Source organism: Delphinus delphis, chromosome 15 (genome assembly GCF_949987515.2).
Source record: "Delphinus delphis chromosome 15, mDelDel1.2, whole genome shotgun sequence".
Taxonomy (NCBI): domain Eukaryota; kingdom Metazoa; phylum Chordata; class Mammalia; order Artiodactyla; family Delphinidae; genus Delphinus; species Delphinus delphis.
Window position 1 is genome coordinate 81,981,356 of NC_082697.1, and position 25,521 is coordinate 82,006,876.

The 25,521-nt window shown below is 57.3% G+C and overlaps 2 protein-coding genes across 5 annotated transcripts; one reads left to right on the forward strand and one right to left on the reverse strand.

Annotated features, from left to right (window-relative positions):
• Window positions 1-295: 295 nt before the first annotated feature.
• Window positions 296-10,600, forward strand: PDAP1 (PDGFA associated protein 1). Of its 2 annotated transcripts, XM_060032421.1 has the most exons (7): window positions 296-376; window positions 3,820-3,911; window positions 5,299-5,409; window positions 7,510-7,631; window positions 8,578-8,729; window positions 8,920-8,988; window positions 9,869-10,600. In XM_060032421.1, the coding sequence occupies exons 1-7, from the start codon at window positions 364-366 to the stop codon at window positions 9,925-9,927; spliced, it is 618 nt and encodes a 205-aa protein (XP_059888404.1). In that variant the 5' UTR covers window positions 296-363; the 3' UTR covers window positions 9,928-10,600. The 2 variants fall into 2 exon arrangements, with proteins under 2 accessions (XP_059888404.1, XP_059888405.1); XM_060032422.1 differs by lacking the exon at window positions 8,920-8,988 and having other exon boundaries at window positions 307-376.
• Window positions 10,601-11,943: 1,343 nt separating this feature from the next.
• On the reverse strand, window positions 11,944-24,753 carry ARPC1B (actin related protein 2/3 complex subunit 1B). 3 transcript variants are annotated; one of them, XM_060032418.1, is made up of 10 exons: window positions 24,519-24,591; window positions 18,358-18,434; window positions 17,518-17,622; window positions 16,857-17,079; window positions 16,005-16,112; window positions 14,744-14,950; window positions 14,585-14,660; window positions 13,454-13,659; window positions 12,561-12,651; window positions 11,944-12,265 (listed from the first exon to the last, which is right to left on the reverse strand). In XM_060032418.1, the coding sequence occupies exons 2-10, from the start codon at window positions 18,419-18,421 to the stop codon at window positions 12,227-12,229; spliced, it is 1,119 nt and encodes a 372-aa protein (XP_059888401.1). In that variant the 5' UTR covers window positions 18,422-18,434; window positions 24,519-24,591; the 3' UTR covers window positions 11,944-12,226. The 3 variants fall into 3 exon arrangements, with proteins under 3 accessions (XP_059888401.1, XP_059888400.1, XP_059888399.1); XM_060032417.1 differs by lacking the exon at window positions 24,519-24,591 and adding an exon at window positions 23,832-24,018; XM_060032416.1 differs by lacking the exon at window positions 24,519-24,591 and adding an exon at window positions 24,670-24,753 and having other exon boundaries at window positions 11,945-12,265.
• Between the last annotated feature and the right edge of the window lie 768 nt (window positions 24,754-25,521).

Here is a 25,521-nt window from a genome sequence, read left to right on the forward strand (position 1 = left end):
CCTAGCGAAGAAATTGCGTTATCTTAGGTGTCCGCAGCTCTGCCTGTACAGAATTCCAGAGCCACTGTCGCCTTTTGCCCTCACTCCCCGGGGGGTGACTGGCAGGCTTACGCGCTTCCCCCGGAGCGGGGCTGGGGGCTCTGTTGCCCAGCAGCGCGCGTGCGAGCCTAGGCTCAGGCGGTGCGTGGGACAGTCCTGCCTCACTGAGGTACCCGGTCCTAGCGGCGCCGACGTCGGCGGCGTCGGCTGGCTGAGTGGGGACGGGGTCGAAGGGGAACTGGCCGGGCGGAAGAAGTCGAGCCCGAAGTATTTCCGGTTCCGGTGTCAGTTAGAGGCGCCGCCGCTGCAGCCGCCGGAGCCGCGATGCCTAAAGGAGGTGAGGGGCGGGCGCGTGTGGCCCGCGGGCCTCGAGGAGCAGCCCGAGTCCAGCTCCTGTTGTCCACTCAGCCCGCGGGCGCCTCGGAGGGCGGCACAGAGGGAGGACGTCTGCTCGGGCTGAGGGCCAGGCCTGGGCCTCGAAGCCCAATTGTCCCGCTGGGGAAACTGAAGAGCGTGGTGGCCTCGAGCCACTCCCTCGGGGGTCTGAGGAGACTCGGAGGCTCTGGGTCCTTGGCGATCCGGAAGGCCTATCTAGGGCGCCCTTCTCCCGGCCTGGGGGCTCTGAAGTTTCCTCCCACTTTCAGGCTCGCCGGGGACTGAGTCACCGCATTCGCGCGCCAGTGCCGGACCCGCCTGCCTCGCGCGTAAAACGTGCGTCCTCCTGGGTTCTGGGCGAGCCAGGCCTGCCTCTTGCGACCTAACTTGATGCTCTTCAGCCTGGCCGACCTAGTTTTGACTGCCCTATTCGAGCGGCTCGATGTGTGCCTTTCAGCCAGTCGCTTAACCTCCCCGAGTCTTAATTTTCTCACTTGCAGGTGGGGTTGTGATTGTACCTGCCTCACAGTACTGACGCGAGGTTTTAACTAGGTAACCCATGTGGAGAGTGCATCGCGGTGCTGGATAGTCGCTAAGTGCCCAGTAATAATTAATTACTGTTAGTCGTTAGACTTTGCCAGTTCCTTGGCCAGGAGCGTAAAGGATCCATGGCTTCCCAGTACGTTGTAGACCATTCTCTATCTGCTTCCCCCTTAAGGTCAATAGTGCTCGACCCGAAGCCCAGCTGTGTCACTGTCTAACCTTATGGCCTTGAACAAGTTCTTTAACTTCTTCCAGCCTGTTTTCCCCATCTGGAAATAACCCTTAGCTTGGAGAGTTCGGTCGGGATCGTAAAACTAGAGCACTCGCCGTGCCTGGCTGGCTCCTGGCGCAGAACAGATGTTCCGTTGATATTGGTTGCTCGTGTGTTACGTTGGTTAAGATGCGTCAGCCCACAGGGTTTACAGAGCTGAATCTCTTTAAACTTAGGTCTCTATTGGTTTATTCTGTGGTAGGAAAAGCTTTGTCTTCTCTGTGTTCCCCAGTCTCCTGTTCTGCAGAAGGAAGGATACTAAGGGTACCTTCTGGCTCCAGAATTCTGGTTCTAAGAGTCCTACTTAATAGATGCTTTGAGCCAAGGTTGGAGGTTACAATTAGAAAATCCTGAATATGGATTCTTGTTTAAACGACTTGGGTTTTTGGCTTGTGAAAGCTTTATGGGCAGATAAGGTTTACATTTCTTGCTTGTGTTAATTTGCTTGAAAAGTAAAAGAGAACATGAAGGGACTTCCCTGGGTCCAGTGGCTGAGACTCTGCGCTCCCAATGCAGGGGGTCGGTTCAATCCCTGGTCAGGGAACTAGATCCCACATGCTGAAACTAAAGGCCCAGCGCGGCCAAATAAATAAATATTTTAAAAAGGGAGAGAGAGAGAGAGAGAACATGAAGATGTAAGTAACAGTATAAAATTCTCCAAGAGCCAAGGACCAACTCTTGTTTCTTTTATGAAACCTGTGAAGCTTTTTTTAAAATTTATTTTTGGCTCTGTTGGGTCTTCGTTGCTGCGCGCGGGCTTTCTCTAGTCTCAGCGAGCGGGGGCTACTCTTCGTTGCGGTGCACGGGCTTCTCATTGCAGTGGCTTCTCTTGTTGCGGAGCACGGGCTCTAGGCACGCGGGCTTCAGTAGTTGTAGCACACAGGCTCAGTAATTGTGGTGCACGGGCTTAATTGCTCCGCAGAATGTGAGATCTTCCTGGACCAGGGCTCGAACCCGTGTGCCCTGCATTGGCAGGCGGATTCTTAACCACTGCACCACCAGGGAAGCCCCCTGTGAAGCATTTTTAAAGGCATGGAAAGCTTCTGATAAGAGTTACTGTAGACCAAGCTAAGATCATTATCGCATAGCCAAGCGTGGGGGATGAGAACCTATAGTAGTCAATTTTGAGTTGTTCCTGTTACTTAGAGTGTTAAGTGGGCAAGAAAAGATGTTGACTTTTTGGATGGCAAACTTGATCTCTCACAGTAGGACTTTGATGAACATAGACTGAGACACCCCTGGGAACCCTGGGTAGTCATTAAAAATGAGTGGTGTGGTCTGCAGCAGCACAGTTATGGCTCTGCAGCTGCTGTTTAGGAAATCATGGGACGCCAGTATCTCTGCTACTGGCTCTGGAGTCCAGAGCAGCTCTGGCTGCCTAATTACAGATTCTCTGCTCTCAGTGAGAGAGTCACGAGATACCTGGTGGGCTGCAGCTTCCAGGAGAGGTGGAAATGGATCCAGGCCACAGCCACCCCAGCGTTCTCCAGGACCAGCTTGAGGGGGTGCCACCCTTCTGTAAAACTGGCTGATGGCTTTAGCAGGGGTCAGTCTAGTGTCTTGGCTCAAGAGGGTCAGACTGTAAAACTGATTATCTGTGATGAACTTTAATTGCTAGTCACATTTTTTACTCTTAGAAGGTAGTCAGTTTTATTTTCAACTTTAGATAACTTTGTTTGCCAGTTGTGTTTCTTAGTCCAAGCATGAGAAATTTTTCCTTTCTAGGTTTTAAGTTTTCTCTTTCTACCATACATATGACTTAGGTGAACGTGAAGTATCTTATTATATTCCCTGACACCTGTAGTAAATCGCCGATGTGACCAGTGGCTTTGTTTTTTTTCCACACCAGGTGCTATATTAGAAGAGTACCAGTCATAGCAGACATTTTTGTGGTGCTTGTCCAGTGCCGGGCACTGTGCCAACATCTTTACATATGTTAACAAATCCATCTTCACAACAACCCTATGTGGTAGGGACACAGACGAAGAAGCTGAGACTCTGAGAGGTTAAGTACCTGCCTGAAGTCACAGAGCTATTAAGTGGTAGAGCTGAGATTTGAACTCAAGGATTGGACCCCAACATTTGTGCTCTTCCCCACTCTGCTTTACTCTCAAGTCTCCTTTGTCTATAAAGTGGGACCAGCCGTGATTGTGTGCCATAGGTTTAATCTGGGGATGAAATGAGCCCATAGCTATGATATAACATTGCAAGTAAAGAGCACTGTTGTGACAGCAGGGGCGAGTGTTACATGTTCTTCATGATTGCATCTGAGTCCACTGTGTTTGGATAAAGGGACCAGGGGATTTAGCCAGTCACTCCATGTGGTGCACCCTCCCCCAGATCCTCCCCTCAGGTCTTATTTGTGGGAGCCTACATCCAGTACATGGTTTGGTACTGCATCAGGTGATTGTGTGTTTCCTTTTTTGTCCCTTTGAACACATAAGGGTACAGGTTTGGGTGGTGCTTGGTGAGGGGTACCTGAGGTTTGCAGCCTCTGCTGAGAGCACCTCAAGCAGCACACAGCCTGGGGCCCAGGGCAATCAAGGAAGCTGCTTCCCTCCCACCTTCTTAAACTGCCAATCCTTGTGCAGGGAGAAAGGGAGGCCACAAAGGCCGGGCAAGGCAGTACACGAGCCCCGAGGAGATCGACGCACAGCTCCAGGCTGAAAAGCAGAAGGCCAGGGTGAGTACGTGCCTGTCCGGGCCACTCCAGTAGCCCAGGGCGGCACCCAGCGCTTTTGGCACCCGGAGAGGCCAGGCAAGGACCACCCATTCTCAAGAAGCAGCTAACACCTGAGGTTCGATTGGAGGGGACAGGCAGCAGGTAGCAGATGGGAGTCCCAGAGCAACCGCTGAGAGTCAGGAGGAGAGCCAGCCTCTGACTGGATCAGTTAGAACTTTGTCCACTCAGCAGCGAGTGCCTTGGTGGGTCTCTGTTTGTGGCCCTGTGTTCCTGCTCCTGTTCCTCTCTCCCTCGCCCAGCTCTGCCCGTCTGCAGCTCGGGCTCTCGGCACCCCTACTTGTGTGCTCCAGCCATGCAGGACTGCTGCCAGCCCTGCTGTGACATGATGCCCCTGCCTTCCCACACCCCCAGCAGGCAGAGTGCCATTCGTTCCTTCAGACCTTGCTCAGCATCCCCTCCTCCGTGACTCCCACCCTTCCCCCTCCGGTCGAAGCTTAGGCGGTCCCTCTATTCTGTTCCCCCAGTCCTTTTTCCAGCCCACTGTCAGGAAACAGAACGTGTTTCCATTGTTGGTGTCCATGTCCCTACCACACCATTAGATCCTCACCTGGCTAAGGGCCAAAGGGAGCACAGTCAGGCTGGATGAGGGGTACGGCTGTGAAGTGTCAGGGAGACTGACACTTCATGCCCATCAGAGGGGCGTGGGGTGGCGTGGGGTGGTGGGGAGGGCCTGGTGGAGGAACCAGAGGCTGACCAGGACCTTGGAGAGTGTGCGGGCAGGTGCTAAGGGGCAAAGGTCATATGGTTTTTGTAAGGGATGTTTTTGGCTGGGAGGCAAGAAAGGTAGAGGGAAGCGTCCTGTCGGCGTGTTGTCATGGGAAGCTGGCACAGCCGGGCCTCTGTGTGGGCAGGTTGGAGTGGCTGGCCCGCCACTGACGGAGAGTGGAAAGCAGGGGGCCTTGCCCAGGACAGCAAGGACAGTTTGGCAGCTCCACATGGCAGCAGGGAGAGTGGGAGGGAAGCTGAGCAGGCCTGTGCTTTCCAGCCCCACAGCCACGTCCTTTGGACCCTAGGAGACGAGCTGCTCACCCTGGTTGTCTGAGGTACCTGGGCTGAGAAGAGGAGCAGGGCCTTTTATGGCTGTACGAGGTGGTGGTTGGACTGGAATTGGCTTCCAGGCTGTGGAGCCTAGTGGAGAGGCTGCCTCCGACACAGGTCCCCCACTGGAGGCCAGCATGGCAGAGTGGGGCTCTAATCATACTTGGCCGCAGCCTTCTGGGGGCCTGATTTCTCAAGGTCCACAGTCTGGGGGTGGTGGCGGCTGGATCACAGTCTTGGGGGTTTGTTTTGCATTTTTGATACCTCACGTTGTCCATTTCTGAAACAGGAAGAAGAGGAACAAGGAGAAGAAGGTGGAGATGGGGCTGCAGGTGACCCCAAAAAGGAGAAAAAATCCCTAGACTCAGATGAGAGCGAGGATGAAGAAGATGATTACCAGGTACTGAGTCTGAGGGGGGCCTGGGACCTAGACTCATCCATTCAGCAAACATTACCCGTCCCAGTAGTACAGGCAGAGTCCTTGCTCTTAAGGGTTTACATTGTAATAGGGAGGTACAGACGATAAGGAATGAATGAACAGTATGATTTCAAGCAGCCAGAAGTATTATGAATAAGACAGACCGTGATCGAGGGTACTTGGAGTAGTGTGTGCTGAGGTGACTTTTAAACTGAGATCTGAAAAGCAAGGTGGAGCCAGCTGTGTGAAAACTGTTGTTCAGAGTAGTCGAGGCAGCCAGGTTAGCAAGGGCAAAGGCCCTGGGAACAACCTGGGCAAGTTCAAGGAACAGAGAGGCTAGCGGGGCTGTGACTTGGTTGGTACAAAGTGGAGTGGTGAGGAATGAAGGAGGAAAGGTTGGCAAGGGCAGCTCCTGTGCAGCTGTTGAAGGGTTTTGGTTTCATTGTGGTAGGTAGTGGGCAGCTGGCAGAGGCCTTGAAGTAGGAGACAGAGATGACCAGATTTGCTTTTTTTTTTTTTCCGGTACGCGGGCCTCTCACTGTTGTGGCATCTCCTGTTGCGGAGCACAGGCTCCGGATGCGCAGGCTCAGCGGCCATGGCTCACGGGCCCAGCCGCTCCGCAGCATGTGGGATCTTCCCGGACCGGGGCACGAGCCCGTGTCCCCTGCATCGGCAGGCGGACTCTCAACCACTGCGCCACCAGGGAAGCCCGCTTTTTTCTTTTTTTAATAGATTTTATTTATTTATTTATTTTTGGCCATGTTGGGTCTTCGTTGCTACATGTGGGCTTCTCTAGTTGCGGCGAGCGGGGGCTACTGTTCGTTGCGGTGTGCGGGCTTTTCATTGCGGTGGCTTCTCTTGTTGTGGAGCATGGGCTCTAGGTGCACGGGCTCCAGTAGTTGCAGCACGCAGGCTCAGTAGTTGTGGCTCACAGGCTCTAGAGCACAGGCTCAGTAGTTGTGGCGCATGGGCTTAGTTGCTCTGCGGCATGTGGGATCTTCCCAGACGAGGGCTCGAACCCCTGTCCCCTGCATTGGCAGGCGGATGCTTAACCACTGCGCCACCAGGGAAGCCCCCAGATTTGCTTTTAAAAGATTGTTTTGGCTCCTCTGCCGAGAGTGAGTTGTAAGGTGTTGAGGGTGGAAGCCGGGAGACGGCAGCAGGTATCCAGATGAGAAATTGTGGCTGCGTTAGGCTGGTGGCAATGGCAGTGGGGAGGAGTGGGCAGATTCAAGCCATGTCTTAGAGGTAGACTCATTGGGGTTTGCTGAGGGAAAGAAAAACGAGGTTGTCCTTAGGATTGGGAGGAACGGGGTGGGTGAGGGCTGAGTCTCCAGTTCTGTTTCAGACAAGTTAAATTTGTGATGTCAGGTATCTGGGTGGAGGTGTAAACGTGTAGCCGATTGGGTAGAGGTGCCTGGAGCCCCGTGCAGTGCTCAGATTAACTGGCGTTTGGAAGCTGTCTCCCTGGTCTTTTAAAGAGAAAAGCTGGGTTGACAGGGCCTGAAACTTTGATCGAACCTGTTACGCCTAGCACTTGTGCTCTCACTTCTTTCTGAACTTCCCCAGGGCAGGTGGGAGGTGCGAGCTCCAGGTTCTTGTGCCGCCTCCCCAAACCTGTAGACTGTGTGACTCGTTCCCAAGTCCCATTTCCCCGCCGTCACCCGGATGGCTAGGGATTGGCCCACCCTGCTGTGGGGATCCAGCATGGCTTGTTGCAGTCAGGCATGGCGTTCCATGGAAAACTGCTTTCAGAGGCTGAGCTCGAAGTGAGGGAGTAACTCTCTGTGCTGAGAGCTTGTGAGTTGGCCTCTGCCGCCTGTGAAACTAGGATAACGATCCCTGGTGGCTGGGACTAGGCACAGGATGGGCTCTGGTCACCCGTACTCGCTCTCCCTGCATCTCCCCAGGTGGTGAAGACACCCAAGCACTGTTCCCACCGTGAGGCTGGGCCAGGAGTCACATGGCCTGGGGGTGGAGCGGGAGTTTGTCCTAGTCCAGGAGGATGTGGAGATGGGGAGTGGCCTTCAGGGGCTCTGCAGGCCAAACTTCTCTGACAGCCGGCTTCTTGTCCTATCTTAGCAAAAGCGCAAAGGTGTAGAAGGGCTCATTGACATTGAGAACCCCAACCGGGTGGCACAGACAACCAAAAAGGTCACACAGCTGGACCTGGATGGGCCCAAGGAACTTTCAAGGAGAGAAAGGTAACCTCTGCTTCTGAGCCTTGTGACTTGGGCCCGGGGCTGAGGCCCCCAGCTCCTCTGCCCTTGCTTCCTGGGCTCTTGAGGTCCCCAGTGGCTGGTGGGCGCTCTGGCTCCGGTATTTATTTCTCTGTCATCTCATTCTCCCAAAGGCCCTATAGAAGCTTCTCCCCCACAAAACAAAGCAGAAAACAGAATTTTTTCCCCCAGTGGAAGCATAGCAGGAAAAACAGAAATTATGCTGTAGCCCCTTCCTCCAGGGCACCCCACTCCAGGGATACCTCCCTTATCCAGCCTGATCTGACCCTTCTTGGCCTGCATCCATCCCTGATGTTGTGGCCATAGGGATTGGGAGGGGACTGGGGACCCGTGCCGTCCAGCACTGTGCAGGGAGGTCCACCAGCTGCCCCAGTCCTCTCTGAGTCCCGGGTGAAAATGGAGCTGCAGAGAGCTCGCTCACAGGCTGTGCAAGGATCACACCAAGTGCTACAGTGCCCTGCACACAGCTGGTCTTTAACAAGTTGTTCCCTGACTTTTCACGGCCACCAGGTGACCAAGGGCCTTATAGGAGGTTGAAAGCTACTAGGAAAAGCCACCCTGATTTCTGTCCTGACTGGGTTGCTTGATTTAAATCCACCTTGCTGTGCTGACTCTGTGACAGCTGAGGGGGGTCTCTGAAAACCCCGTGGGGAAGGCCCACAAGCTTGGGGTGTGATTGGAGGCTGCTGAAGAGTCTCCCCTTCCAGCAGCTTCTTTCTCACCAGTGAAACCCCCTCTGAGGTTGCAGAGTGACAGCCACTGCTGGCTTGTTTGCTGAGTGTCATCAAGGAGGGGGCACATGGAGCTAGGGCCCAGGCCTGAGTGCTTGGGCTTTATTCTGGCTCCCGCATCCAGCTCAGCTGCTAATGGTGGGGAAGATGGCCCCTGTGACACCATTTTACCCAAACAGAGAAGAAATCGAGAAGCAGAAAGCAAAAGAGCGTTACATGAAAATGCATTTAGCGGGGAAGACGGAGCAAGCCAAGGCTGACCTTGCCCGGCTGGCGATCATCCGGAAACAGCGGGAGGAGGCTGCCAGGAAGAAAGAAGAAGAGAGGAAAGGTAAGTCTTGAGCTGCTGGTGTGGCAGCCTGACTGGTTCTGGACAGGCCACCAAGCCCTGCACTTCAGTGTCCTTGTCATGAAGTGGTATGAGGTCAGACTGTTCGGTAGAGGCCTACCGTGTGTGGGGGGAGGGCGGTGCGGGTGTATGTGCACGTGCGTGCCTGTCTGCCTGCCTTTCTCACTGTCAGATGGAGGTGGGTGTTCCTGCCCGCCACCTCCCAGGATGCTAGGAGAGTCCAGCAGCAGCGGAGTCAGATGTGAGTTTGAATCTCAGCAGAGCACTGTCCACAGCATCTGAGGGAGGCCTCAGGATGCACCTACCTTAGAGGCTAGAAGGTTCCCCTAAGGTCTCTGGTGTCTTGTGTAGCCTGGAGAGCTGCCTGGGGTAGCTCTTCATATGTCAGCATTTCATATTTCAGCTGGATGTCACAGATGATATCTGGCCCAGGTGTCCCTCTTCCCCCCTGCCTTCCTTCCAGTGGGGCCAAAGGTGGTAGGGATTCTTCCAGGCCAGGTTGGCTGTGGGGAACCGGTCTGCTTTAAAGGAGCATTTGACTCATGACCTTCTGGCCTCATGCACTCCTCTCTCCATCTGTGGGGGGCCATGAGTGTGTTGGGATCTTGCTGTCCTGCTTTCTAGGCCTAGAGATGGGAAATCAGTTGCCCTAGGGCATTGTCACCACGTTGGAGATACCCAGTAATCTCAACTTCCCACTAGTAGCTCCTTTCACAGACCTCAAGCAGCAAAGGACCTCATGTGTAACTATTTGAATGTTGCTGATTGCAGGCTTCAGAATCCACGGGGAGAGGTTGGAATTACAGGGCTCTGCCTGGGGGGTGGGCTAAGAAGAGTTTCCATTTGCTCAGTAGATTGTGTGTTGGTGGGCTTTTGTGGAGGGGGCAGCCACCCAGACTCCACGAGAATGTCTGGACACGTGGGTCCGGTGGCTTCCAGGGGAGGGTGTCAGTCCGGGCCCTTCTCTTTGGGTCGCTTCCTCATCTGCCAGCTGAACCAGTTGCACAAAATGTTGTCTGAGGCCTTTCAGACCTACAGTTGTATTATGGTTCGGGGGTGTGCGGGCTGTGTATGTGGAGGGGTGGTGTTGTCTTGTAACTCCTTCCCTTCCTGCTCCTCAGCAAAAGATGATGCAGCTTTGTCAGGAAAACGAATGCAGTCGCTCTCCCTGAATAAGTAGCACGGCCTGTGGGAGGAGATAGCAGGGAACTGGGCCGTGCTGCCAGGACCTCTGCCGTGTCTCACCCACCCTGTGCCCCGGCGCCACTGCAGCAGCCCCTCGCGGCGAGGAGCCCCCCACGGCTCCTCTTCATCTTGGCACAGAAATCGTTTGGGGGGATGGTGGGTGGGGGGAGGGGCAGCTGCTATCTTTGAGACAGAAAGATGCAGGACAGCATTTCATATGTAACCATTTGAATGTTTTGGCTGTTTTTAGAATTCAGAACCCTTGTGGGGGGGGTGCCTGGGAGGTGGGGTAAGAAGAGCTTCCGTTTGTCTGGTCGATTGCGGGTCAGGGGGCGGTTGAGCCGCAGTAGCTGCTGACAAGTTTGTGATGGACGACCCCTGTCTGTGTTGCCCCGGCGCCCAACTTGGGGGCTGTCGCCTGGGAGCCAGGGCCCTGGGTCTCTGAGGGTCATGGCTCATCCCCAGCCAGTCCCCTCTGACTGAGGCTTCACTCCTGACCTTCCCACCCTACTCCCTACCCCCGACTGACTCTGGCCAGGGCCCGGGCCCATTCTTAACCCTGCCCATGGATCATTTCAAGAAACCTGTTTACTGTGTAGCCCCCAGGCAAAACATGCTCCACAAGTCCAACTTGTATATTTGGCAAATTAAACTTGACATTATCGTAATTCTGGTTCTGTGATCTGTCTCTGGGCCCCCATGCCTGGGCTGTTTTCACCCAGCAGGACAAGGTGTCACTCTCAGGCAGGCCCACCCCAGGGTTCGGGTGGCACCAATCCGGGTACAGGGACTGGACCCCGGGCATCCGAGCTGGGAGAGACTTCAGGATACAGGAGCCAGCCCCCTCCCCTCCTTTAATCAAGCGGGGACCTTAGGCCGGAGGGGCCAGGGACCTGTGCACAGTACATAGCGTCCTGTCCTCCTGGTGCCCCCTGGTGGTGACAGCCTCAGGATTTCAGGGCTGGGAGTAAGGGACCCAACACCCAGCATGACTGCTAGGCATTACCTTGTTCGTGGTGGGATGGCAGTGGGGAAGCCGAGGCTTAGCACAGTCACGTGGGCGCCTGTTCTGCTTCTGCACCCCTCCAGGAGGGGCACCGCCTCCTAAACAGCAGTCCCCTCTGCGCGGTCCTGAGAGGCGAATGGGTGCCAGGCAGGGAGGGACTCGGTGAAGACTAAGGGGAGCTGTGTAGCCTGAGCTGTCTCTGGGGACTGAGAATTTTTATCTCCTGATTTAAAAAAGAATCAGTGGGTCTCCTCTCACCGAGGAGACTATCCTGAGGGACAGGCCCTAGAACAGTGGGGGGGGGGAGGCTTCCTTAAGTATCATTTGTCCTGAAGATGTGGACAGTTCACAATTAGATCTACTGATATAATTCATTACCTAGTTGGACTAAAAGAAAAACCATGGTTACATAAACAGGTAACTAAAAAGCATGTGAGGGCTTCCCTGGTGGCGCAGTGGTTGAAAGTCCGCCTGTCGATGCAGGGGACATGGGTTTGTGCCCTGGTCCAGGAAGATCCCACATGCCGCTGAGCGGCTGGGCCCGTGGGCCGTGGCTGCTGGGCCTGTGCGTCCGGAGCCTGTTGCTCCGCAATGGGAGAGGCCGTGGCGGTGAGAGGCTCACGTACCGCAAAAAAAAAAAAAAAAAAAAAAGCACGTGATTAAACAAAAACACCTGAGTAAAATAGGAATGGAAAAAAAAGTCCTAAAAAATGATGAGCAGTTAGTAGAAACCAACCGCAAACATCAAATAGAGAAATAATAAGTTTCCACTAAAGCCCAGAACCAGCCCACAATGTGCAACCACTTGTCTAGGAATCTGACTGCTGAATGAGTGACAGAAAAGACACCTGGTCCTGGCAGCTCCCAGGCTGGACTGCAGCAGGGAAGGAACCATTTGGGGGCAGCCTCTTGGGTTTAAGGATCAGCTGTGCTGGCAAACAAAAATAAGCTACCAGTGCTCTGCCCAAACTAACCTCTCCTTCTAGACACACAGGCCGGCGTGTCTACGGTTGCATTTTTATTACCTCCACATTTTGAAGCAGTTCATGACCAGCAGAGTGCTTTGGGGACATTTTTTACAATAAATGGAAGCATTTCTTTAAGAAAAAGGCAATTGTTCCTTCAGTAGGTAAGCCTCCCGCCCCTCCCCTCCCCTCCCCTCCCCACCTGAGGGAGCAGCCTGTGGGGACCCGAACTGGTACCCTAGAATCATTCAGCAAAGCGATCCTTCGCCTCCCTGACCCCCTTCCCTCAGCAGCTGGGATGAGGGCAACAGACTCCTCACAGGTCATTTGATCTTGAGATCCTTCAAGGCTGACTCCAAGCTCTGGAAGGAGACAAATAAGATGGGCTGGTTCTCAGCTGTCCTGCAGACACCCCACCCACAGGGACCTGGCCTGGGACAGAGAACCTGGTCTTTGGGGTCAGGCAGACCTGGTTTTCAATCCCAGCCCTAAAGGAAGGTGCTGCAGAGGGTGCCAAGGCCCAGATGCCAAGGAGCCCTCACCCCACTGAAGTGCCCTGCGGGAAAGAAGGAGGAGGACTGGGGCATCCAGGTGGCTGCCAGGGAGAAATGGGCGGCCTGCGGGGAAGCGAGGCGGTGGGGGGAGGGCAGGCCTCACCTTCACGTCCCAGATGCTCATGCCGCCGTCCATGCCTGTAGTGCAGAACTGCGAGCACTTGGCCTTCCCCCCACTGAGCACCGAGATTTGGCTGCAAAGAGGATGAGGGCTTTACAGATCCCAGCCTGTGCCTGGGCCGTGCTCCGGCCCACTCTGCCCTCCAGGAGCTCCCCAACTTTTGGGGGAGCCCACCCCAGTGAGTGTGAGTGTGTGTGCCCAGCAGGGACAGCCCAGGAGGCCGGGCTGTGAAGGATCACAGAGGACAACAGGACGGGGCTCCTGAGTCTGCTTTAGGGACGAGCAGTAGTCCCTGTGCAAGGAGCACAGGGCAGCCGGGCAGCTGGAACAGGACGCACAAAGGCCTGGGCAGGGGGTGAAGGCACACATGCTGGGGGAATCAGAGTGATGGAGCATAGTAGGGTGGGGAGAAGAAGCAGAAGATGGCACTGAGTGGATGCAGGGCTAGTTCTGAAGAGCCTTGAAGGCCGGGCAGAGGAGTTTAGTTTGAAGACGGACGTTGGGCCAGGCAGCCACAGGAGGGTTTAACTAGCCTAGGGGCAAGGTCAAAGTCTCCCCACGCTTCCTCTGATTTGTCCTGGGGTGGACGCCTGTGGCTGGCAGGATCCGGGAGTCTCTGGCTCTGGTTCCACTCTAGTTCCTCAGGGAGGCTGCTGCCAGACCCTTCATTCCGCCCCTCCCCCCCTCCAGTCACTGCCCGGCCACCCCCCAGAACGGTCCCACAGTGCGTCCTGAAAACTGAAAACGCAGAGCAAGGCTGACTGCTCTGCCCCACCTGATGCAAAATCTCAAGAGACTGACCAGCTTCCTAAGTGGGCCTGCACCTCGATGCTGCCTGGGTGGGTGTGGAGCTCGCCCTTCGGCCCCGCTCTCACCTGACACTGTTCTTGTGCAGTGAGTCCAGGCCCCCGCTTGCTGCCGTGCTGCCCTCCGAGCTCGCCTTCTTGTCGAGGTTCTGGAAGCGCTCGCGGGCCGTCAAGCCGCGCTGCGAGCTTTGCTTGGGCACATCCAGCCGCCCACCGAAGCTCAGTGTCCCCGCGGCGCCGTCGTAAGTGAACAGCACCGGGAAGCAGTCGTGGCCCTGCAGCGGGGAGGGGCGAGGTGACATTGGAGCGCCCCCACTTTCCTCCCGGGGAAACCCAGGCCGAAGGGCAGGTGCAACACCGAGGGGCGCCCGGCCACAAATCGGGGGGGTCCCAGAGGCTGGATGCAGGGCTTGGGTGTAGCACAGGGAAGCCGATGCCAGCTCGGGGACACAGTCGGCGACCCCAGGTGTAGTAACAGGGACTGGATGTCGGGGCTGAGCACCTAGGAGCAGCCCCCTCAGCCAGCAGGGCCAGTGTTCAGTTGAGAAAGCTGGTCTGGGACTTTCCTGGGAGCCCAGGGGGCCTTGTCCTGCCTAGACAGTTACACCTGCTCTGGGAGAGACCCCACAGCTGGACGTTTGTCTAGGCAGAGCAGGCCTGATCCCCCTCTGGGACCCCATTAGGTTTCCCGAGGCCTGAAAAGAGCCTTGACAGATAGGTGGGCAGGAGGAGGGAGGGAGAGTAGTGTCCTTCTGGACACACAGGACTGCACTCCCCCACAAGCACTCATTCTCTGAGTGAGGAGGTGTGGTCCTGTCATTTTCATTGGCCAATAAAATGTAAGCAGAAAGGTTAGGATCCAGGGCCCAGTTCTCCACTTCCCCTCCTCACTCCACGGGAGACAAAGCTCCCATCTGCACTGAGCAGAGCCCCCCTCACAGCGCCCACGCTGGACAGTCAAAGGGAGCAAGAAACAAACCTTTACTGTGTTAGGCCACTGCAGTTGGGGATTTTTTTGTTGTTGTTACCACAGCATAACCCAACCTATTTTGGCCAACAGAGATATGGATGGATGGGTGGGTGGATGGGAGGAAGGAAAGGAGGAAGGGGGGACAAGTAGAGGGCTGCCTGGGCATCTCGGGGCTCGCTGGGAGACCTGCTGTCACCGGCCCCTGCTCCCCCGCCCCCGCGCCCCCTTACCGCTGCCACCAGACTGTTTTCTGTGATGAAGGTCAGGGCCAGCAACGGCAGCGTTTCAGAGGCCAGAGTCGCGACGCTGAGTGAGAGAGAGACGTCAGCCACACCGGCCCCTCGTGCTCGGTGCCTGGGTTGCCCCCCATTCGGGTGACCTGTACTCACGCCATCTTCTTGTCGGCATCAGCCAGGCACACGGTGCTGTCATGGCTGACCCAGGCCACACGGCTGCCGCTGGCGGAAAAGCAGACCCCGTGCACCCAGCCGCAGCTGCTGCTGGACTCAAACATCAGCTCCCCGAAGGGCATCTTGGAGCCCCATGGGGTGGGTGCTGGCCGCTCCTCCACCTCCTTGATGTAGGCTGAGAAGATCCTGCCGGGAGAGGCAAAAGAGGGGATGACTGGGGGTCTGGGAGGGGCCTGACAAGGGACTCCCTCTCCCAAACTGGCCTGCTGAGGCCAGAGCACCCGGCTGAGTCCAAGGGTACTGTAGCCGGCTTTCCGTGACCTGCATCTTCACGCTCAGACAGGTCTGGGCCTTGGTGCCCACTTTGGGCAATGGTGTGGGGTCAGGAGGTCTCCCAGCTCAGGGTCCCGGGAGCTCCCAGGACCCTTGGGGCCCTCACCTGAGGACTGACCATCCACGGCCGACGTGGCTCCCAGGGCGTCTCCTGTCCCCCTCACGCTGACCACTACACTCCAGGGCTAGCCCCTAGGATGTGCCCCCCCTCCTGCTCTGCACCGTGAACCAATCCTGCCCCCCTTCCTGCCAGCTCCACCAGTTCCACTCGCCATCCCAGGGCCAGCCCGGAGTCATCTGACAGGTCAGGGTGCCAACAAGAGCCTCATCAGGACCTCCTCCTCTCTGTGCCTGGGGCCTCTGGTGCCTGCTGTAGCGTCATTTCCCAGGGCAGATGCAGAAACCCAGGCCATCTGCCTGGAGCTGGGAGCCGGAGGCCTTGGGAGACTCAGGGGGCGGGGGGGTAATGGGCCCAGAAGTGACAGCCAGCCAGTGGCAGGTGGAGACTCTTTGTTCCAGGCCTTAAGATAACGAGGCAGGGTTTGTTCCAGCCTATCAGTCATTATACCTTAATGTGAAAAAGTACACCCACTCATTTTCCCTCAGATAGAAGCCAAGAAGCTGAAGGAGTGGGAGGTTCTCATGAGTACAAGAGGGCCTAGAAAAGAAATCTTGCTGACATTAAGTGGTGGCAAGGGGCACATCCTTTTAAGACTCCACAGAGGCTGGAGAGAGGACCCAGGGATGACCCTTCAAAGAGCAAAACCTCACAGAAGCTCGACTGAGGCCCCCAGGTCACCTGCTGACAGCAGAGCTGGTCTGGAAGGTGGGTCGTGGGGCTCCCAGGACGGAGCTCCCCTCCACCCTCCGATCCCTGTCCCTGTGTCGATGGCAGGGCCCCCCTCACCGGCACTTGAAGTCGCAGGAGCCGGCGGCCAGGAGCACGTTGTTGGGATGCCAGTCCAGGCTGAGGATGGTGGAGCGAATGGGCTTCTTGATGTGCTTGCAAACCCACCTGGACACGGCAGGCAGACAGGTAGGGAGGAGACAGGGACACACAGGTGGGCACCCGCCAACCCGGAGGCTCCAGGCTCCCACTGGGCCCTGTAGACCACAGAGATCCCAGGAGGAAGGGGCCTGGGTCCAGGCTAGCAACGTGCCAGGTCCCATCCAGGGTGGGGACGCCATCCCTGGTCTTGCGACAAGCCTGGGGCAGCTCAGTGAGAAGTCACGAGGCCGCTAACTGGTCAGGGTTGGATTTGAACTCGACTCTTGGACTCCAGCCTGACCTCCCACCTGGCCTCTGCCCTCAGGGACCCCGGGGAGAAGATCATGACGTGCCTGGGAGCTTGTGAGTGGGCCCTGGAGTGTGATGGGCCGGGAGCCTTGGGCGAGTGATCTGCCTCAGGGCCTTTGCTCATCTGTAATGGGACTGCAGCAGACGCCCAGTCCAGGGGGCTGATGGGAGTGGGTGGGTCAGTGCCAATACGTGTGCAGGGCTTAGCGTGATGCCTGCAGAGGCGGCCCGGGTGCTGCCTGGGCCCTTATTACTGAGACAGAGCTGTGGGAGGGCAGGGGGCTGTGCAGAGAGCCTTTCGCCTCGCCTCCAAGGGCCAGAGAGGACACACTTCCCCAGGGTCATGTGAACAGGGGTCCTGACTCCCCGTCCCGTGCTTTCTGGGACCCTCTTGTCCCACCACCTGTTGGTCTGCAGCCCCAGGTCCCTCCCAGCCCACTCTGGCCCCACCCAGGCACCCACCAGTCGTTTTCCTGCTCAAAATAGCAGATGGAGATGACACGGGAGCCACTGCCCACAGCAAACTTGTTCTCCTGGGGAGCCCAGCGCACACAGCGAGCGGCGCGGTTGATGCGCAGGATGACGAGCGTGGGCTTCCATGTGCGGCCTTTCAGCGTCCACACGTAGGCATTGCGGTCTGTGCCGCAGGTCACGATGCGGTTACTCTCGGGGGCCCAGTCGATGCCTGTGGGGTGGGAGGAGGCACTAGGCTGAAGCCATCCAAGCAGAGGTGGCTCTACAGTGTACGCATGGGGGGCCTTAGAGGCCACAATCGGGATGAAAGCTGCTCCAGGGGGTACTACTGGAGTTCACTGGGGGTGTTACAGCTCCCCCAGCTATCAGCAAACATGCTGGAAGGCCAAGCCAAGAGACTGAAAAGAAACGGGTCCTTGGTAATGCTGAGCTGCTGGATCACACCTTTCCTGAAGCCCTTAAACTTCTGAGTTTTTCAGTAACATAAACCAATCAATGTAATCCCTTTATAACTTAAGCCACTTTGAATCAGCGTTCTGTTACTTGCAACCCAAACTATCCTACCTAACATAGTGAGTAGGTGGATGGCCCAGCCCTGCCCTGTCCCCTGCCTTCTTTCAGGAAGATGACCCCAGCCAGCCCAACCCACCTGTCACCTGCCCGTTGTGCTCCTTGAGCTCGTGCACCTGGACCCACTTGTTCCCACTCTTCTCATAGATGTGCACCTCGTGGTTGTTGGGGCAGATGGCGATCTCTGCAGGAGAGACGGGTGGGCGTGGGGAGGAGGCATGCGTGCCCAGGCTCCCCCATGACTCCCCACCTTCTCAGGCCACCTGAGCAACACTTTGTCCTCTGCTAATGCACTCTCCTCTGCCTCAGGTCCTGCTGGGCCCCCCTTGGGATTCCTCCCCAGGGGCTGGCCACCCCTCATCTGCATCCCCCAGCCCCAGTGTCCCCAAGGCAGTCTCGCAAACCTGCGGGAGCTCTCCCTGCCCCCTGCTCCGCCCCTGCTCCAGCCACGGTCTCCTTGCTGCTCCTGATGATACCAGGCTCTGCCACCGCGGGGCCGTTACACCCACCCTGGCCTTCGCACGCTGGCTCCGTCACCTCCTTTGGGTCTCCATGCAAACGTCACCCCCCTGAAAGCCCTTCCCTGGCCCCCTTTTCTAAACTAGTGCCTTGGCTCCATCGCTTTCCCCTCACCCTTCATGTTTCCTCAGAGCTCATTTCACTGCAGGTTACATTTCCCATCCCCAAACCCTCCCGTAGCCGTGAGCAGAGGGCAGACCCACTGTTGTGCCCACCCAGTCCTGGCACCCAGAGCAGTGCCTGGTGCAGGCAGGGCCGTGCTCTCGCCTCCAACCCTCGATGCCCGCTCGCCTGGCTGCCCTGCTTGGGTCCCTTCCCTCCTAACACTCAGGATCTCAGGATCGGGGGTCAAGCAGGGGGACAGCTTCCCACGGCATCCGATGGTGGGGGGGGTACTCACGGGTGCGGTCCTTGTTCCAGGCATGGCAGCTGATGGGCTCCACCAGGAAGCTGTGATAGGCCATGGCTGCTCGGCTCCTGTGCCCAAGACAGAGAGGGAAGCCAGGTCAGCCCCGCCCTGCCCAGCCAGCCTCGCGGGAGGGCAGCCAGGGGGCCACCCTGGCCTCCCGACTCTGGCCTAGCGCTTTGCTTCCCTCCTGGGGCCTCAGTTTCCCTCATGAAACAGCAGCTCTCATGGGATGTGTCCGAGGCTCCAGGGTACAAACACAAAGGATGGGGTGGGGAGTGGAGGCGGGGAATGGGGGTGTGCGCGAAGCCACTACCATGAGTGGGGTGTGCTGGGACCCTGCCCCAGACAGGCCATCACTCATCATCTGTGCCTCAGTTTCCCCAAAGGTGGAAACTCTCGCTCCCCAGGAGTGAACCAGGTCTCCTGGCCTTTGCACATGCTGTTCCTTCCCTCTGCAGGGAAGGCCAAGCCTGATGTGCCTTGGAGGCCAGTTCTGTCCACATTTCACACCAGCGTGCTAGTCTCTCTACACCACCAAATGTCCACCCCTGTTCTATGCGGCAAAGTCCTGCTCAACTGGAAAGACCCAAAGAGAGCATCACTTCCTCAAACCCATTCTCTCCCCACCTCAGCTTCCCACTCATGGGTAGAGCCCAGCAGCACTGCCTACCAGCTGTGTGACCCCAGCATATCACTCGCCCTCTCTGAACCTCAATTTCCACATCTGCCAAATGGGAACAGGAATCCGGTCCCCCGCCCGCCAAGGTGTTAAGAGGGTGAAATAAGACGACACACCACGCCTGGCACATAGTAGGTGATCATGAAATGGCAGAGCTTTGTCTAGAATGGATGTGCCGGCACCCGGCGTGCTTCACCTGTTAAGGGGTGGGCCTCCCGGCCGGACCAGGGGCCAATCCAGGGGCCCACGAGCCTCAGGTCTTCTCACTGGCTGTTCCCTCGGCCTTCGAAGCTTTTCCCCCAGATGCCTGCACAGCTCCCACCCTCGCTGCTGCCATTCAAGTCTGTGTCCAAGGCCACCTTCTGAGCAAGGCTGCCTCCCACACCACCTCCACACTCCCTAGGCCCTAGTTTTCTCCAGGGGATAATCTTACTGAACGCGAGTTACTTTGTGCTCATTCATCCTGCCCGTTTGTCTTTCTCCCCCTGCTGGAAAGTAACGAGCTTGATGGAGACACACATTTCTGACCATCTTGTTTACATTTCTATCCCCGGCGCCTAAATGCGTGGCACATAGTAAGCACTCGATAAATATTTGATGAACACAATTGTTTACTGCCATCAGTGTCCAGCAGAGTAAGTTATTTTTTTAAATGTAAAAAAAAAAAAAAAAAAGCCACACCGCATTCCCTGAATGCTGCACTCACCAGCTCTAAGCCCTCCTGTATTCTCGACTTGAGCCCCAGATGACGGATGTGAGGGCTACGGTTGGAGGGGAAGCCACCTGCTAGAGTCACGTGGCCCTGACGTGGGTGTTCCCAGGCCCTCGGTCACCTCCCCCACCTGACTGGCAGGTTTGTGGCCCGGAGCTGGGCCCCAGGAAGGCCGCTCCTCAGTCTGGATCTGAGCCCTGACCTCCCCGGAACCCTGGGGTCTCTCTCTGCCCCCAGCGGGGGTCTCGACCAACACTCCTCTGGGAGGAACAGCACTGAGTTGCGGCCCCGGCACGAGGGTCAGGCTGCAGTGCCGTCCATCATACTGCTGGGGACTCCGGGGCTCAGCGACCACAAATCCCGCTTTAATTTATAGCAGGAAGTCCTGGAAAGTTCCTAAAGCGGCACAGACCACCGCGCACACGTGCACAGAGAGGGCAGGGACCACCACGCCTGTTCCCGCAGGCCTAGAGCATGGCCCCGAGTGGGTCCCTGGGCAACATTTGCTGAGAAAGAAGGTGGACACACACAGCCAGGCTGAGGCCACACACACGCGCGATCAGCCTTGCACGTGCGCATGGGCGCACACGCACGCACACACCGCTCCCATACACACACGCATGTCAGCCTTGCATGCACACACGAGCACACCGCTCCCACAGTGGCCGCCTCCCCAGCCTCTGTCTCCTTATAAGGCCTCTTTGTGTAAAGCAAAGGCCCCGGAAGTGGCCTCGGAGCCCAGGTCAGCAGGCCTGACGGGGTTTCCCCAGGCACTTCCGCTGCATCCGGGCTGGGTGGGCGGGGGTCATCCACGTCTCCACCGCAGGGAGGGAGCACCTAGGCCTGTCCACTAAGCTGTGCTGCTCTGCCTGCCCCCATTCCCCAAGGTCACAAACGGGGCAGGGGGCGGGGCGGGGTGGTGGTGGTTAAAGTAAGAAACTCACTTCCAAACGCCAGCTAGGTTCTTCTTGGCCCCTGACTCCACAGGAGGCCAACCACCCCCTCCCCTTCACCCCAGGCGGCCCAGCAAAAGCCCAGGGGGTCCCTGGACCCTAGACTCAGACGGAGCAGAACCCAACTTCCCAGCTCCAACTGTCCCAGGCACACTGTCTGGCCGGGCATCTCTGCCCCTTGTCGGCTCTTGGTGAGTGTCCAGACGTATGGGCCGGGCTCTAACAGCCCGTCTAGGGACTTTTCAGAGTTCCAGGCTGTGAAGATGGAGACACTGGCAATACAGAGGACAGCGGCCCCCACACTTGCCAATATCGCAGCTGAGAGGGCTTGGGGACCCTGCCCATTGTTTCCTGGGACCCAAAGGTTCTCAAGGGGGAGAGGGAGGGGCTGATAAAGATGACCACAGCACAGTGGGACAGGCAGGTTCAGAGCACACCTATCAGCCGATCACACTTTAGCATAAATTCAGACAGAAATACTCCCTAGTCTACTGACCCACACTGTAAAGGGGGGAGGGGGTACGGGTGGAAGGGGTGGGAGAGAGGAAGACGTGTTTTCCCCTTTTCATAACTTTTTCATAACTTCTGCAAAGCGGTTGAAAGCAGCAGGGCCTCCCGAGGACTCCCTACCCCCACAGGTTACAAATGCGGAAGTGGCAGCCCAGGGAGGGGCGTGGCTTCTCCAGCCACTGCAGGCTTCAGGATCATGGGATCATTCCGTGTGGTCAGATCCAGGCAAACAGCCTTCACACCAGGCCACCCCGCCACGGGAACTATGTCTTAATCATTCCCAGGGAAACCTCTACCCTACCGAGGGGCGGGCACTGCCTGAGTGTGGACAACGCAACAGCTCAGCGGTGTCTCCTGGTGGAGACAAAGGCAGGCTGAGGCCATGGCCCCGGGAAACCCACCCACTCATCGCTGTGACCCTGTGAGTCAGCACTGTGTACCCATTTGATTGTCAAGGACAAAGAGAGAGGAAGGGGCCCTGAGGATGGCGTTGGGACTGGGAGTCCACGTCTAGTGCTCTGTGCCCCCATCACCCTGGAAAGAGAGTGAGGCTGGGGGAGCACGGGCCAAACCCTGACAAACTCCCCCAGCTGGCTCTAACTGTCCCCCACCAGCCTGGAGCCGGGATCTCTCTGTGCTCCAGGTAGCTCTTCCCCCGTGTCTGGCACACAGTAGGTGCTCAGGATGAATGGATGGGGGATCACGCAGGGCTGGGAGAGCAGCATGATGGCTGGGAAGAGCTTTGGGTCTCCAAGGTGGGGCGTGGGTCTCCAGGCAGGGGGTGCCAAGGACCATGTACCGGGGTGTGGACATAAGCTGCACGGGGACAGGTATATTTGTTTTGTTCACAGATGAATCCCCAGTACCAATTAGAGTGCCTGGCACATAGTAGGTGCTCAATAAATATTTCTTGAATGTGGTTGCATGAATGAATCACATCCGTCTTATGGTATACTTCTTATAGACCAGCCCTATTATTTCACTGGTACATGTATGCAATCTGTAAATATTTACTGGGGAGTATGCGCTCAAGATTTTTTCCTGATAGCGTCAATGATCCAAAAAACTTGGAAATCGTCAATCTAAAGGGTCCTCTGAGGATTCGGGGAGAAAACAGCTTCCTTCCAAAGCAAGGCAAGCCAGGCGAAGCCCCCAGCTGCCCAGCCAACGGTCTCAGGCCTCCCATCTCTTTCTTACATGCTGGGTGCAAATTCTGACTCTCTCCATACTGACTGGGTGCCCTCCGCCCATGTTTCCCCCACATCTCTATCCAGAAAAGTCTGGGGTTGGACGAGGCACCAGCTGTAGGTTCTTTCTTGCTTTCAGAGAAGCTTCGCCGGCCCAACCTTCTCTGAACCCAGAGGTTTGACTGCATTGGAGGCTAAACCAGGCAGGAGCTGCGTGGAGCAAGGATCTCTGCTCTGCAGGCACTCAGGGAAGTCCCCACCCAGCTCAGCCACTCCAGGGAGCTGCCAGCAAGCCATTTTGCACACGTGCTGAGCTGTTACTCAACTTCCTGTTGTATGTGGAACAGCCCTCCTCACCCCAACAGACCAGCCAATCCTGGACCAGCTCCACTCTTGAGGTCTTACAAACCAGGCAAAATCAAGTCAAGAAACACAAATGAAAATAATCATAAGGCACCATAAAGCATCAGCTAAAATAATCCAAACCAAACAAAACCTCAAACACATAAAACTCAATGCTGGCCAGACTGTGGAGAAATTCTCATTTGTTGCTAATTTGTTCAGCCTTCCTGAAGGGCGATGTGGTAACATTCAATCCAACCAACTGGGTGGGAACAAACAGAAGAGAACACAAACAGGAACTTAAAAATTGTTAACATTTTTGGTGGCATAAATTCATTTTGGTGCTAAAAAAATAGCCGACTTTTTTTTTAAAGCAAACATGTTCATAATAACCCTCTTTAAAATGGTGACAGGATAGAAAACTCCAGATGACTACAAATATGGAAAGAGAAATAGTGATATGAACATGTTGTTATAAGACCTATGTGGATAATATACAAACACTTATGTAATTAGCTATGTAATTAACTAACTTACTTGGCTTTTTTTTTTTTTTGCCACTTGGCTTGGGGGATCTTAGTTCCCCCACAGGGGATCCAACCAGTGACCCCTGTAGTGGAAGCACGGAGTCCTAACCACTGGACCAACTTGGCATCTTTAAATGCCCAGAATTTACCCAGGACTTTGACATACATTCTCTCTTTTACACCCTAAAACAAGCCCAAGAAGTTTTCCAGTGTTTGTTTTAACCTTCATCTCGTACAGGAGGAAACAGACTCAGACAAAAGCAAAACTTTGCTCAAAGTCACCCCACTCCTAAATGGCACAGTTTGGGATTCTGACCCCAATCTCAGAGTTTAGGTTCACCTGGACACTTTGATAAATGTAGGCAAGCCTTATAAATAACAGCAAGGACAGTAACAGGGCATGTTTAGTCCCTGTGTGTGCCTTACACTCATGATCGTATTTAAGCCTCACAACTTGAAAGTTCCCCATTTTCCAGATAAGCAAAGTTGAGGCCCAGGGAGGTTAGGTGGCTTGCAAGGTCGGTGGCCAGTGATGGAAGAAGCTGGCGCTCTTACCAGTTTCTGGTCCCGGAGACCTCGCTGGCGGGGGTGCTCTTAACCACCGGGCAACACTGCCCGCCAGGCGGGAGGGGCCGGGGGACAGCCCGGAATAACCTGAGAGCCTCGGTGTCCGCACCAGGCTAGCTCCTGCGGCTTCACGCCAGTCACTACTGTGTCACTGTCACCGCCCGAGGTCCCGGCCCTGGCCGCGGTCCCCACGCCGCCGGCAACGGGGGGCGCCGCTCAGAACGCTCCGGTCTAGCGCCCGGGAGCTCAGGAGGGAGCGTTCCAGACCCGGCCCGCCCCTCCCTGGACCGGACCCCTAGGACCTGGCCCAGCTGGCGGGAGGCGGGCTGAGGAAGGGGGCGGTGGCCGGCAGGGAGGGAGGGAGGGGAGGGGCGAGGCGAGGCGAGGCGAGGCGGGCGGGGGCGCCAGCTCATTTCCCAGCTGGAGCAACCCGGAAGGCTGGAGGACGGAGGGGAAGTGACTGGGCGTGGGGCCCTCGGGCCCGAAATAACGGGGCACACCGACGGCGGGGCAGAGTCTGGGGGGGAGGGGGAGGCTAGGGGGGGCGGGGAGGCGGACGCGCGGGCCGGGGCGCCCCGAGGGCGCAGACTACGGGGGGTGGGGTGGGGAGCGCTGCGGTTCCCTCGCCCGGAGGAGGCCGCCCGCCCGCAGCCCGTGCCCCGCGTGTCCCCTCACCTCCAGGCGGGCCCCGTGTGGCCCTTCTCATCCCCGATCTTCCGGCGGCCCCTCGTTGCGTCCTCCCCACCTGCATGAGGTCGCTACCCGCTCTCCCCACGCCCACCCCCCCCCCCCCCCCCCGCTCCGGGCCGCTCCCGCGCCCCCTCACCTCGGAGCGCCGCGGCCGCGGACTCTGGGCAGTCGACGCGCCGAACCGGCCCTGGGCCCCGCGCAGCTCTGCCACTTCCTCGTGGGCGGGGGGCGGGGCCTCCCGGCTCAGCCCCGCGGGGACCGGGCGGGACCCGGGCGGGCGGCTAGCGGTTGGAGAGCCCTGGTCCCGCCCACCCCCCGGGGCTGGGGCCGAGCTGACCCGGGGCGCCCTGAAGGCGTCCGCCCCTCGCCCCCTGGCGGGCGGGGAGACTGAGGCTCGGCAAGGGGGACACCGCCCGGGTGGGAACCCGAGCCCTGCAGGGCGCACAGCCCCCATCCCCGCGAGCGGCCGTGGGGAGCGCCGGTGACCGAGCAGCTTAGCTGCCTCTCCCGGCCTCGGGCCCTGGCCGCGCGGGGACTACCCCTCCATTCGCGATCGGATGCCCGCTGGGCGCCGAATGTGCGGGGTGTGGGCAGTCAGGGGAGCCGAGGCAGACCGCCCGCCGCCGGGGTCCTCGCTTCAAAACGGGGCCGCCAACCCCCGGCTGGTCCAGTTCCTTCTCAGTGCCGACTTCCTGCCCCTCTTTCCACCGCAGACCGCTTCCGACCCTTAAGTTACCCAGCGGCCTGGCAGCCGCCTGTATGTGGGTCTTGGGCCAGGTAGGCCCGTAGGTCTCTCCATCCCTGCCCTCTGCCTCATCAATGGAGATGTGGCCAGGTGGTCCCTCCCGCTACGATTCAGCTCAGCTGGTCAGCCAGGCACTAAGCAGCATCACGGATGGGCGTGGGGTCTTCGTGGGTCTCAGGAGGTCCGGGGCCAGGCACCCATCCTGTCAGGTCTCCCCGCTTTGAGCCATGCTGTTTTTCTGTC

Excerpts from the sequence above, each read along its gene's own strand:
- PDAP1 (XM_060032421.1), top strand. Across the intron at positions 5,410-7,509 it reads ATGAAGAAGATGATTACCAG|CAAAAGCGCAAAGGTGTAGA; the intron begins GTACTGAGTCTG and ends GTCCTATCTTAG. Across the intron at positions 8,989-9,868 it reads CAGCAGCAGCGGAGTCAGAT|CAAAAGATGATGCAGCTTTG; the intron begins GTGAGTTTGAAT and ends CCTGCTCCTCAG.
- ARPC1B (XM_060032418.1), bottom strand. The coding sequence starts at position 18,421 with ATGGCCTATCACAGCTTCCTGGTGGAGCCCATCAGCTGCCATGCCTGG. Across the intron at positions 17,623-18,357 it reads CTGGAACAAGGACCGCACCC|AGATCGCCATCTGCCCCAAC; the intron begins GTGAGTACCCCC and ends TCTCTCCTGCAG. Across the intron at positions 12,266-12,560 it reads TGAGCATCTGGGACGTGAAG|AGCTTGGAGTCAGCCTTGAA; the intron begins GTGAGGCCTGCC and ends GTCTCCTTCCAG.